This window comes from Pipistrellus hanaki, assembly GCF_964339955.1.
Source record: "Pipistrellus hanaki genome assembly, chromosome: X".
NCBI lineage: Eukaryota > Metazoa > Chordata > Mammalia > Chiroptera > Vespertilionidae > Pipistrellus > Pipistrellus hanaki.
In genome coordinates this window covers 47195058-47207313 of record NC_140524.1, presented here as the reverse complement: position 1 = coordinate 47207313, position 12256 = coordinate 47195058, and the positions used below count along the sequence as shown (strand labels likewise).

At 40.9% G+C, this 12256-nt stretch overlaps 1 protein-coding gene across 7 annotated transcripts in view; it reads left to right on the top strand.

The window, feature by feature from the left end:
• MID2 (midline 2) overlaps positions 1-12256 on the top strand; it is a 131366-nt gene that overhangs the window by 80445 nt on the left and 38665 nt on the right. For all 7 annotated transcript variants that reach the window (XM_084870457.1, XM_084870453.1, XM_084870455.1 and 4 more), the window contains one exon: positions 10905-11012. In XM_084870457.1, coding sequence (XP_084726583.1) covers positions 10905-11012 — 108 coding nt within the window. The remainder of the gene's footprint in view (positions 1-10904; positions 11013-12256) is intronic.

Below are 12256 nucleotides of genomic sequence, written 5' to 3'. Positions count from 1 at the left end.
TAATTACTTGAGGTGGACACTCTTGGTGCCCCCTTGGGTGGGATGTGTGCACAGTCTTGTTGTAGTTGAGCCTTGATTGCTGTTGGTATCACTGGGAGGAATTGACCTCCAGGCCAATTGGCTGTGAGGACCAGTTGTGTCTACAATGGGAGAACTGCTGTGCTGGAGACACCCTTATGGGGCAAGACTTACTTCAGTGGGGCTTTGGCGCTCACTGGGTCTGCCCCCTGAGTGTGTCTCTTATGGGTGTGAAGAGTTGTAATCTGGATGGTCTCACTCTGACCACTGGATACATTCACTCTTGGATCTTCAAGGAGGTGCAAAGTCAGCCACTGCCTGATGCCACCCAGCAGGAGCTACAGAGATATCTTCAGATTCGTTCTCTTTATTTGGGGTTTGGAGGTGCCCAGATGAGGCCCAGATGTGAAGCAATGCAAGCTGCTGTCCAGCATTGGGACTTCTTTTGGAGGCTTGGGCCTCTCTGACCCAGCTGCTGTTTGACAGTTTTTTGGTGGAGAAAGGCCAGGCCATTCATATGCAGAAGCCTCTGTGCACAGTTTGGGTTGGGTTGTAAATTGGGTGGGGCCGGCTCTCAGGAAATCAACAGGGCAGAGCAATAGCAATGGCTGCCCATTGGCCCTGACCTGAAGAGGCCCCTGGGTCTCTGTCCCACGGCACCGTGCAGTCATAATGATTGCTGCAAGCACCTCTGAGAGAAAGCTGCCCTCACATTCTGGCCTGATGCCAGACAGTCCAGTTTCTCTATATGAGTCTGGGTCCCCAGAGTCTTGCCTGGAACTGAAGTTCAGAGCAATTGGGAGCTTGTATCTTCCTCCAAACTGAAAAAGACAACAGCATACCCATTTGCCAACCCCTTTCATGCGCACCTCCATACCTCCAGACTTCCACAACTCCGCATCTCCTACCGAACTCAGTGTGCTTTTCTCTTTTCTTCTAGTTGTAGAATTTTCCACTTAGCCAGACTTCCCATGGTTCTGGATAACATTCATTTTGTCTTTTAGTTGTAGTTTTAATGTAATTGTTCATGGCAGCAAGTTCAGGTGTTTACCTATGCTGCCATCTTGGTTGTCTCTGTACTGTGTTCTTGTAGTTTGGGCCAACTTTCTGCTCTGCTCTCAAAGTTGTGACTGGCTGTTATATCTCACCCTGTACAACTGTCCAAATTCTACTCTAAATACCTCACTTCAATCTACATTTTCTTTACAAAATATATTTACTATGGTACTTTTATAATGTTTGTCATGTTTTATTATCCATTGAGGTACCATATGTTTTCTTTATTTAAAAAATGTAATGTTGACACTATTGCAGAAGTTCCCCATTTCACACCAACTTGCCCTCCTCCACCCAACTCTGCCTCCCCCTTCCTTTGCCTTCACCACACTATTGTCTGTTTCTATGGGGTATGCATATATGTTCTTTAGCTAATCTCTTCACTCTGTTTATTTAGTCAACTCTACTCCCTCTCATTTGGCACCCAACATTTTGTTCCATGAATCCATGTTTCTCGTTCCATTTTGTTCATCAGTTTATTTTGTTCACTAAAATCCACATATTAGTGAGATTATTATACTATGTCTTTTGGTTAGAGCATATAAGCCATTTAAGGTGATTGTTGATAGTTATGTATTATTGCATTTATTCCTTTAGCTGTGTTTCTCTGTCCTCATTCCCCTGCTCCTTCTCTTTCTCCACTTCCCCCTCCTCCTTCTTTTTAAAGAAGGCCCCTTAACATTTCTTATAATACTGGCTTGATGGTAGGAAACACCTTTAGCTTTTTCTTCTCTGGGATGCTCTTTATTTCTTCCTCAATGTTAAATTATATCCATGCTTGGTAAAGTAGTAGTCTTGGTCATATGCTCTTTTCATTACTTTGAATATTTCATGCTAATCCCCTCTGTTGAGAAATCAGCTAACAGCCTTATGGGAGCTTCCTTGTAGGGAACTAACTGATTCTCTCTTGCTGCTTTAAAGATTCTCTCTTTGTTTTAATCTTTGCCATTTTAATTATGATTTATCTTGGTGTGGGCCTTTTTGTATTCATCCTGTTTGAGATTATCTGCATTTTTAAAATTTTTGTCTTTTTCTTTCACCATGTTAAGGATCCTTTTAGTCATTATTTCTTTTAAAAAATATTTATTATTGAGTATTATAGATGTTCTCCCACTATTGCTCCCATTGCGCCCCTCCAACCATATCAAGCCTCATCACAGGCCTTCAACAGCCTATTGCCTGTGTCCATGGGCAATGCATGTATGCATATATTGGTAAGTTCTTTGGTTAAGCTCTTCTTGCACCCCACTTCATTTTGAAATTCATCACTCTCTTCCATGTTTCCATGCCTCTGGTACTATTTTATTTTGTCAATTAGGTTCCTTGTTCTTTATTTTGATTTTTAGAGTCAATTGTTGATAGATACATATTTATTGCCATTTTATTGTTCATATTTTTAAATAATTTTCCCCCTTCTTCTTAAAAAAGACCCTTCAACATTTCATGTAATACTGACTTGGTGGTGATAAACACCTTTAACTTTTTCTTGTCTGAGAAGATCTTTATTTGATCTTCAATTCTAAATGATAGCTTTGCTGGGTAGAGTAATCTTGGTTGTCCTTGATTTTCATCACTTTCAATATTTTTTGCCACTCACTTCTGGCCTGCAAAGTTCCTGTTGAGAAATCAGTTAAGAGTCATATGGGCACTCCCTGTAGGTAACTGATTGCTTTTCACTTGCTGCTTTTAAAATTTTCTTTTTGTTTTTAACTGTTGGCATTTAATTATGATGTGTCTTGGTGTGGGCCTCTTTGGGTTCATCTTCTTTTGGATTCTCTGTACTTCCTGAATTAATATATCTATTTCTTTCATCCAGTAAGGGAAGTTTTCTGTCATTATTTTTTTTAAAAAAGGTTTTTAATTTCTTGATCCCTCTTTTCTTCTTTTGGCATCCACATTTTGTGAATGTCGATACACTTGAAATTGTCCTAGAGTCTCCTTACATTATCTTCACTTTTTAAATTATTTTTTCTTTTTGTCATCCCAATTGGGTGTTTTTTGCTTCCTCATATTCCAAATCGCTGACTTGATTCTTGGCACCCTCTACTCTACTGTTGATTACCTGTAAATTATTCTTCATTTCAGTTAGTGTATCCTTCATTTCTAACTTGTTCTTTTCTATGTTGTTGATGTTCTCATTGAGTTCCTTGAAGTTCTCACTAAGTTCCTTGAAATTCTCTTTAAGTCTTGTGAGCATTCTATAACCATTGTTTTTGAACTCTATATCTGGTAGTTTGTTTGCTTCCATTTCATTTAGCTCTTTTTCTGAATATTTCTTATGTTCTCTTATTTGTGACATGTTTCTTTGTCTCTGCATTTTGGTTGTTGCCTGTGTTTCTTTCTATGTATTAGGTACAGCTGCTGTGTCACCTTGAATTGGTAGAGTGGCTTGTGTAATAGATGTCCTGTAGGGCCCAGTGGCTCAGTCTCCCCAGTCACCTGAGCTGGACACTTTAGATGTGCCCCCTATGTGGGCTGTGAGCACTGTCCTATTGTAGTTGAGCCTTGATTTCCATTGGCATGATTGGGAGGGATTGACCCCAAGCCAATTGTCTGTGAAGACCAGCTGCTACTACAGTGGAAAAGCTGCTGTGTAGGAGACGCCCTTAGGGAGGAGGACTTGCTTCAGTTGGGCTTTGGTGCTCAGTTACTCTGCTGCTTGAGTGTGTCACTTGTGGGTGTGGTAGGGTTGCAATCTGGCATGGTCTGAAGCTGACCACTGGCTACACTGGTGCTAGGGCCTCCAGGGAGGTGCAAAGTCAGTTACCACCTGTGTCCTCCCTGGGGCCACCCAGCACAAGCTACAGAGCTTATGTAGATGACTGCTACTTGTGTTGGCTTCTAGTTGCCCAGGAGAGGCCAAACTGTAAATCAATGTAGGCTGAAGGTAGTGCTGGGTCTAGAGCCACTTATCAAGAGGTATGGGGCATGCTGAATCCTGTTTGTGAGATTTTAGGAAAGTCTGAAGCCTGAGATAAGAGAGTTCATTCATATGGAAAAGCTGCTGAAAACATCTTGGATGGGGCTGTAAATTGGGTGAGGCTGGGTCTCAGGGAATCAGCAGGGTAGGGAAAACAGTGTGGGCCAGATTGATGGAGACTTAGATATGGCAACTACCTGTTGAAACTGTGGTGGGAAGGTCTCAGCAAAGGAACAATGACCTCTGTGAACACTTTTGTCTGGGAGAAAGCTACCCCCCAGTTCTTGCCTTGATGCCAGACAATCTAGTTCCTCCCCATATGTTCCTGGATCCTTTCAAGCTGCTGCCTCAGTACTGGACCTCAAAGCAAGTGATTCCAAGTTAGTCCATATGCCAGCCCTTTAAGAAGAATTGTCTGGGTCTCCAGCAGCCCTCCATGTCACTCAGCCTCAACCCCCTCTACATTTTACAACCTGAAGTTATGGGGATATCTCTTCCTGGCACTGGAACCCTGGGCTGAGGGATCTGACATGCACCAAGTGCTTCTATGTCTCTATCTATATTTGTTCATCAGTTTATGTTCATTATATTCCACAAATGAGTGAGATCATGTGATATTTATCTTCCTCTGACTGGCTTATTTCATTTAGCATAATGCTCTCCAGTTCCATCCATGCTGTTATGAATAGTAAGAGTTCCTTCTTTTTAACAACAGTATAGTATTCCATTATATAGCTGTGCCATGGTTTTTTTAATTCATTTATCTGCTGATGGGCACTTAGGCTCTTTCCAAATCTTAGTTATTGTAAATTGTGCTGCTATGAACATAGGGGTACATATATTTTTTCTGATTGGTGTTTCTGATTTCTTGGGATGTATTTCTAGAAGTGGGATTACTGGGTCAAATGGGAGTTCCACTTTTATTTTTTTTAATTTATTTATTGATTAAGGTATTAATAGGTGTCCTCATCCCTCCATTAACTCCCCAAACCACCCCCTCCACCTGCCTCCACCTGCTTGCTGTCTGTTAGGCTCACTCCGTGAAAAGCTTCTTGCAGTACTTAAGTTGCATGAAATAGGTTCTCAGTGAGTCACCAGGTAGGGGTAAATGGTGTTCACCAGATTGATACAGGTTCAAAGTTGTTGCCAATGCTAGGTCTAAGCCACTCAGCAAATGTCACAGGGTACTTTATACCAAAACCAGTTGCCATTACCTGAGTGCAGACCTTTGTGATGGGGTGGGGTCTCAGAGAGTTGTGAGGGTGAGGCTAGCAGAGTTTATCAGGCCCAAACAGATCAAGATTTGGCTGTATGAAGTGAGGGCTCTATACCACTGGGCATACAAGGGAACATTGGCCCCTATCTTAGAGCCACACAACTCAAACTGTCACAGATTTTGCCAGTAGCTTTCTATCAACAGTGTAGGGCCTCCAGGGGTTGGGAGCATGGGACTTGTGGATCTTCTGTGAGGGTGAGTTGCTGGTCAGGCTTGAGGGAAGGTGGGGGAAATTGCCCCTGCCCCATTGCTACACTGATCATTCTGTCCTTCATTCATTCCAGACCTTGGCAGGTTGGGGCCACCAGGAGTTTAGAGGATGGGGCCACATGGAGCTGGGAATATGAGCTGGGAGTGTGGAGTTAGTGTATCCCACCATGCGGGGTAGGCTCCCATCAAGTTCATGGGAACATGGGAGGAAATAGCCCTGCCCTAAAGCCACACAACTCAGTCACTGACAACCCTAGAGTCAGGATAGACCTCTACACCCAAGTCCTAGCAGCTGACTCCTCAGCTGGGGATAAGCTGTGTAAGATGACGCTGTAGGAGCCCAGAGGATGGGACTATTGCATTCTCCTAGGCTGGTGCCATAAGGAGGGGAATCCTCCATCCAAGAAAGATGATATCTACACTGTGGGAGTGGGACTCACTACAGGTATCCTAGTGGCTGTCCTTTCAGCTCTCTCCCCAGAGCCACAAATCATAGTCTCTCCTCACATGGCTCTGGTATGCTCATTTCTCCCTTTGCAGGAAGCCAGGGTGATTGATTGCAAATGAGATTTTGTCCATTGGCCCTTTAGGTGGGCACTTATTTCTGGCAGACTCCTGTCTTTCCCTCAATTTTTACAGTCAGATGTTATTGAGGTGCCTATTCCTAGTTCTGGTATTCTGGGCTGGGGAGTCCAGCATGCAGTTGAGACCCCAACTTCTCAGAGGGAACCTTTGCTACTGAGATATTCCTCTAGAACTTCAGCCACCTTCCAGCCCTTTTCACATTTCTGCCCTTTCTACCAGTCTCAATGTGGCTTCTTCTATAAATCCTTGGTTATGTCTTCTATTCAGTTACTCTTCAATTGGTTATTTAGGTTGATTGTTCTATATTTTAGTTGTAATTCCCGTTTGGTCCTGGGAGAAGGTGAATGTAACATCCACCTATTTACCACCATCTTGGGTATGGACCCAGTACATCTTTTTAAAAAGTTAACTGTGGTCATTCTCCAACCTTCTTACCCTCCTTCTTCCACAAAAAATTACTTTCCAAAGATACCATATTAACTAAAGAACAAGGCTCAATCATATTAGCTTGGCTCAAATTTTCCCTCCTTCTCTCCTTTTAATCTGTGTGCTATCCATCATTCAGGCTCAATTCAAGTCACATTTCATTCAGGCATTTTTTCTCCACCTTCCCACCAAGAATGATCTTTTTCGTTAATTTCTGTAGATTATAATCTACATTACTTAGTGGTATTCACCTTGGTTTATTTTTTATATGTGTGGCTTTTCACTAGCCTGATTGCAAATTTATTGAGGGCATTGTACAAAAGACATGCTTAATACACGTTTGATGATGAAGATTGTGATGATTCTTTTGGTTTCTGAGTATAGGATGGAGCAAAGTGAAGATTATGGAGGTAGGGGAATGAATGAATGAGGCTCTTACAATAATAGTCTTAAAGAGTGATTAGGACTTCAACTTATTGGCCCCTTGGCTCAGAGCCTCATTGTATTACCAGAAGAACTTAGTGAAATTAAAAAGAAAAAGATGGAAGGATTTGGGACTGCTATGGATTTATGAGGGGGAAGAGGAGAAGGAGAAGTCACAGGTAACTAAACCTGAAAACTACAATAATGATAGTAACATTAACAAAAAAAAAAAAAAGAAAATCAGGAGTGAAAGCCAGATTTAGAGGGAAGATGATGAATTTGTTTTTAGACATATTGCGTTTAGGGTAATTTGAGTAACCACATGCAAGCAGTGAGATACATTTCTCTTCTCATTCAATTCAATTCAACAAATATTTACTGAACATCTACCATATGCCACTTACTATGCTGGCAAATAAAACACAACCCCTGGCTTCCAGAGCTTATGTGTGAGTAGAAAAGACAAACTAATGAATACCTATGACATAAGGTAGTAAATGGTATAATTAACTTACATATAAAGTATTATATGAATACTAGGGGCCCAGTGCACAAAATTTGTACACAGGGGTCCCCTCAGCCCCAACCTGAACCCTCTCCAATATGGGACCCCTTGGGAGATGTCCGACTGCCAATTCAGTTGAACATCCTTCTCACAATCTGGGACCACTGGCTCCTAACTGCTCACCTGCCTGCCTGCCTGATCACTGCTAACTGTCCCCCCCTGCCAGCCTGATCATCCCTTACTCTCCCCCTCCCCCCGCCACCTGGTCACCTCCACTGCCCCCCTCTGTCAGGCTGGTCATCCCTTACTGCCCTCCCCCCCCCCCACCAGTCTGGTTGCCCATGCAGCCTGCTGTTCAGTCGTTTAGTCATCCCTCACTAACCCCTCTGCCGGCCTGGTTGCCCCATGCAGCCTGCTGTCTAGTAGTTACCGTTACTGTGATGGTGTCCCTGACAATTTGTGTATTCCTCTATTATTAGTATAGATAAATAAGAGACCAATTATTTTTAAAGAAGTTGAGAAATAGTTACAGAAGTGGTGATCTTTGTCCAGGACTTGAAAAGATAAGTAGAAGTTTATTCAATAAACAAATAGAGAAATGACTTACTAGTAAGTGAAAGGAGTGTCTTGAGTAGGCACAAGACATGGACGTGCAAGAAATGTAGTGGAAGAATAAGTAGTATGAAATGACTAAAGAGAATGGGATGACAGAATAAAGATGGATGTGCAAAAGAAGAAACAATGGTCAGAAATTAAGAATAGGGATTTTCTTTTAAAGATAGGGATTTTGTTACACTCATCTTGGGAGGAAGTGTAGTGTGATGGTTAAAGGTGTGGACTCCATGCCTGGCCAGTGTGGATTAGTGGTTGAGTATTGCCCCATGAACCAGGAGGTCATGGTTTGATTTCCAGTCAGGGCCCATGCTTGCGTTGTGGGCTCAATCCCAGGTAGAGGGCGTGCAGGAGGTAGCCAATCATCATTAATGTTTCTATCTCTCTCTCCCTTTCCCTTTCTCTCTGAAACCAGTAAAAAAACATATTTAAAACTTTTAAAAACAGTTGTAGACTCTTGTTGGATATCCTGGTTCCAAATCCCATCTCTGCCACTTACTAAAGATATGGCCTTGAGCAAGTCACTTTGCTTTGCTCAGGTTTTCTCAACCGTAAAATGAGATTAATGGTACCTGCCTCATTGAGTTGTTTTGGTGATGGAAAGAACTACTACAGTTATATCTGTAGGGGACTGGTTCCAGGACCTTTCACAGATGCCAAAATCTGTAAATACTCAAAATCTGTAAATACTACACACATCCTCCTCTATACTTTAAATAATCTATCAATTACTTATAATACCTAATACAATGTAAATGCTATGTAAATAGTTATTATACTATATTGGTTAGGGGATGATGATAAGAAAAAATAGTTTGTACATGTTCAGCACAGATGCAACCATCATAGTACACATCAACAACAATGTAACATTTAAAAAATATGTTTTTATTGATTTCATAGAGAGGAAGAGAGAGAGAGATAGAAACATGTGCTCTAACCTGGAACTGAACCAGTGACCTCCTAGTGCATGGAAGATGCTCAACCAACTGAGCCACACTAGCTGGGCTACAACGTAACTGCCACTCCTTTCTCCAAATATTTTCAATCTGTGGTTGGTTGAATTCAAGGATGCAGGACATGCAGATATGTAGGGCTGACTGTCCATGTAAACTGATTAGGACAATACCTGTCATATAGTGAGTATTATGTAAAGGTTATTCCAAAGCCTAAATTATAAGGCACAAGACATTAAAACTACACCATCAGCAGCCTCAAAAAGAAACTATAGATAAGAATGGCCTAAGTCTCCAGATACTGTAAGCAAAGATCCAGGGAGCACTGGATGAATAGATGAATCTCTTATTCTTACATAAGTCGGAGGTCCTTGAGAGGGTGAAATTATTTCCTTGGAAAGGTAGATCTAAATTAGGGAAAGGGTGAGGAATCAGAAAAAAAATTAGAATGGCCAGAGTGGGACTGTTCATTTAAAATAAATGGAAACTCTCATTTTAGCATTCCCTTTGAAAATGGAAATAAAACAAAATAAGGTTAAAATTCAGCAAGCACATTTTATTTCAGTTAAGAATAAAACAGAAAATTGGCTAATTGGGGACCTTAGAGGATAAGAGAGGAGACAGCAGAGTCCAGTGACAGGTGCTTTTCTAAACTTAGAATATATGAAGTAACTCTCTGAAGAGAGCTAGCAATTGGAAATGCAGCTCTACTTTGCTAAGGAAGCACATCTGGCCCCTTGATGTTTGATGCTTAAGAAACCCATTGTCTATTCCTCAGTATTCTAGAGCTCTAGTTGAGTGATCCTTGAATACACTCTTGGAATGATTGTGCTTCCCTGTGTGACTGCTCTGTGTGCTGCTGAAATGGAACTGAACCTTGTCTGCCCATCCAGCCAACCCAATGGTCTCACTTGACAGAACTCAAGTTTTACCACTTACTAGCTGTGTGATCTTGAGCAAGTTACTAAAAGTCTCTGAGCCCCAGTTTTCCCATCTGCAAAATGGAGATAAAAATGACTATATTATAAAGTATTTATGATAATTACATGAAATAATTTTATCTATAACATAGTTAATACATTAAGTGTTTAAAGAGATGTAAGTTGATTTCCCTTTTCTTTTCCTTTATACTAGGGTAGCCCAAAGATCCCCTGCTCTCATTTAACCCTTTTGGGAGCGTCATACCATCTAGTGTTAGTAGTAGTAGAGATGGAAAGAAGGCAAAATAGGTATGTGGAAAAATAACCAACAATGATGGCTCTTTTTCCCTAACCCCACCCTGATTTTGCAATGGAAATACTTTGATGTAGCAAATATCCCCAAATCAGAAAGGTATTCAGATACTGGACAGCTCAAGATAAGAAATACCTACTGAAACATGATGATAGCTATGTGAAAATATATCTACACTCATGTATTTATTGTGAATATATAGCTGTACATTCATATATTTTAAAATTAGAAGAGAATAAAGAAAACTGAAAACATTTTTGTTAGGATGGTAGAAATAGGTTGTTGTAATATTATCTTGATATCATTGCTCTTGCAAAGAGGAATAGTCTTTCCTTGATGTACTTAAATTTCCTTACCCTCTTTTCAAAAGAACAACAGGAGGACAGGGTGCTGGAGTAAGGGGAATTGCACAGTGGGAATAACGTGCCCCCATCTCATCTGTCCTTCTGCCCAGCCTTCCATTAATCATCATGATCTACCAGAGGCCGGAGAGTTTCCTGTCTGTGGTGCTTCAATACCCTTGCATCATTAATATCATCATCTCTACCCTTCTTCTAGGAGTGGATCCTATGAGGGAGGTATGGAAGAAGTTGTGCATGTTTAGCTGTCAGTCCGAACCTTTCAGAGATCCAGCAGAGGACAAAGGCAGCAATCACTGTGTAAAATTATGGACTTTCTTGGCAGGTGAATACTGCTATGCATGAGGCAAAACTTATGGAAGAATGTGACGAGTTGATAGAGATCATCCAGCAGAGGAAGCAAATGATTGCTGTCAAAATCAAAGAGACAAAGGTAAAGCGCAACACTTCAGTGAGATCAAAGCAAAGTTGACTTTACAAAAGTTAAGGTTTTATGCTGAAGATTCTAGTTTGAATTTGGATCATGAAAGCAAGAAGAAATGAGGTTTTAGGGAGATAGGCAAAGAAGCAATGTTTGGCTTAATGCTGTGAATCCCATATAAATGCTTGCAGTTATAGGGCATTGGAAACATTCTTTATCTTGACCTGGTTGGTGGTAACATGGGTATATGTATATGCAAAAAAAATAACTGAGTTGCATACTTCACATTTGGATGTTTTGCTGTATGTATGTTATACGTCAATATAAGAAAAAATATAGTGGTGGGAACGTGGGCCAGAATTATGGTAGGACCATGAATGCCATGATAAAGACTTTGGGGTTAATCTGAAAGACATAGGTAAACCATTGTAGTTTCTTAGGAAGAGAGAAGACTGATTGATATGGCAGAGGTGTGCAGGGTATATAAAAAGCAAGTTTGGAAACTTATGGAATGATTCTTGGTATGAGTTAGTGAAGACCTAACCCAGAGAAGTGGCAGTACTAACTGAAGGGAAGAACATAACAGACATCTCTAGAAGGAAATTATGGGAATCATCAACTTATTAGATGGAAAAGATGAAGGATAGAGAGAAGACTTCTAGGCTTTTAGCTTGAGAACTGAAGAATCATGATCAAGAAAATCAAGTATGAGACTCCATGCATCTATATGGTTTTAGAATTGTTGGTCTGCCGGTCAGTGTAGTGATTAAAACCTCATGCAGTGTATACAATGTGAGATGTTATGAGAGCCTGGAGTGGGGACCAATACTTTATGCCATATTGGGTGATTCCAGCTAACACAGGAATTGAAGTTTTCGGGAACACAGATCTGTGAACACAAAGGTATATATAAAGGTACTTAGAGAAATATATACATACAAATGTAGAGCATCATAAAGAAAGAGGAGGTATTTTTTATTAAACATGTATGTGAAAATGTATTGACAATAAAATGTAAACAATGGTGATCCCTGGGTAGTTGGCTATCTTTTTATACTTTTCCTTTTCTTTTCTTTTCTTCTTTATTTTGTCACTCCTCACCCGAGGATATTTTTCCATTGATTTTCAGAGAGAATGGAAGGGAGAGAGAGAGACACACACACACACACATACACACAGAGAAACATTGATGTGAGAGAGACACATTGATTGGTTGTTTCCCATACATGCCCTGACCTGGGCTGGGGATCAAGCCT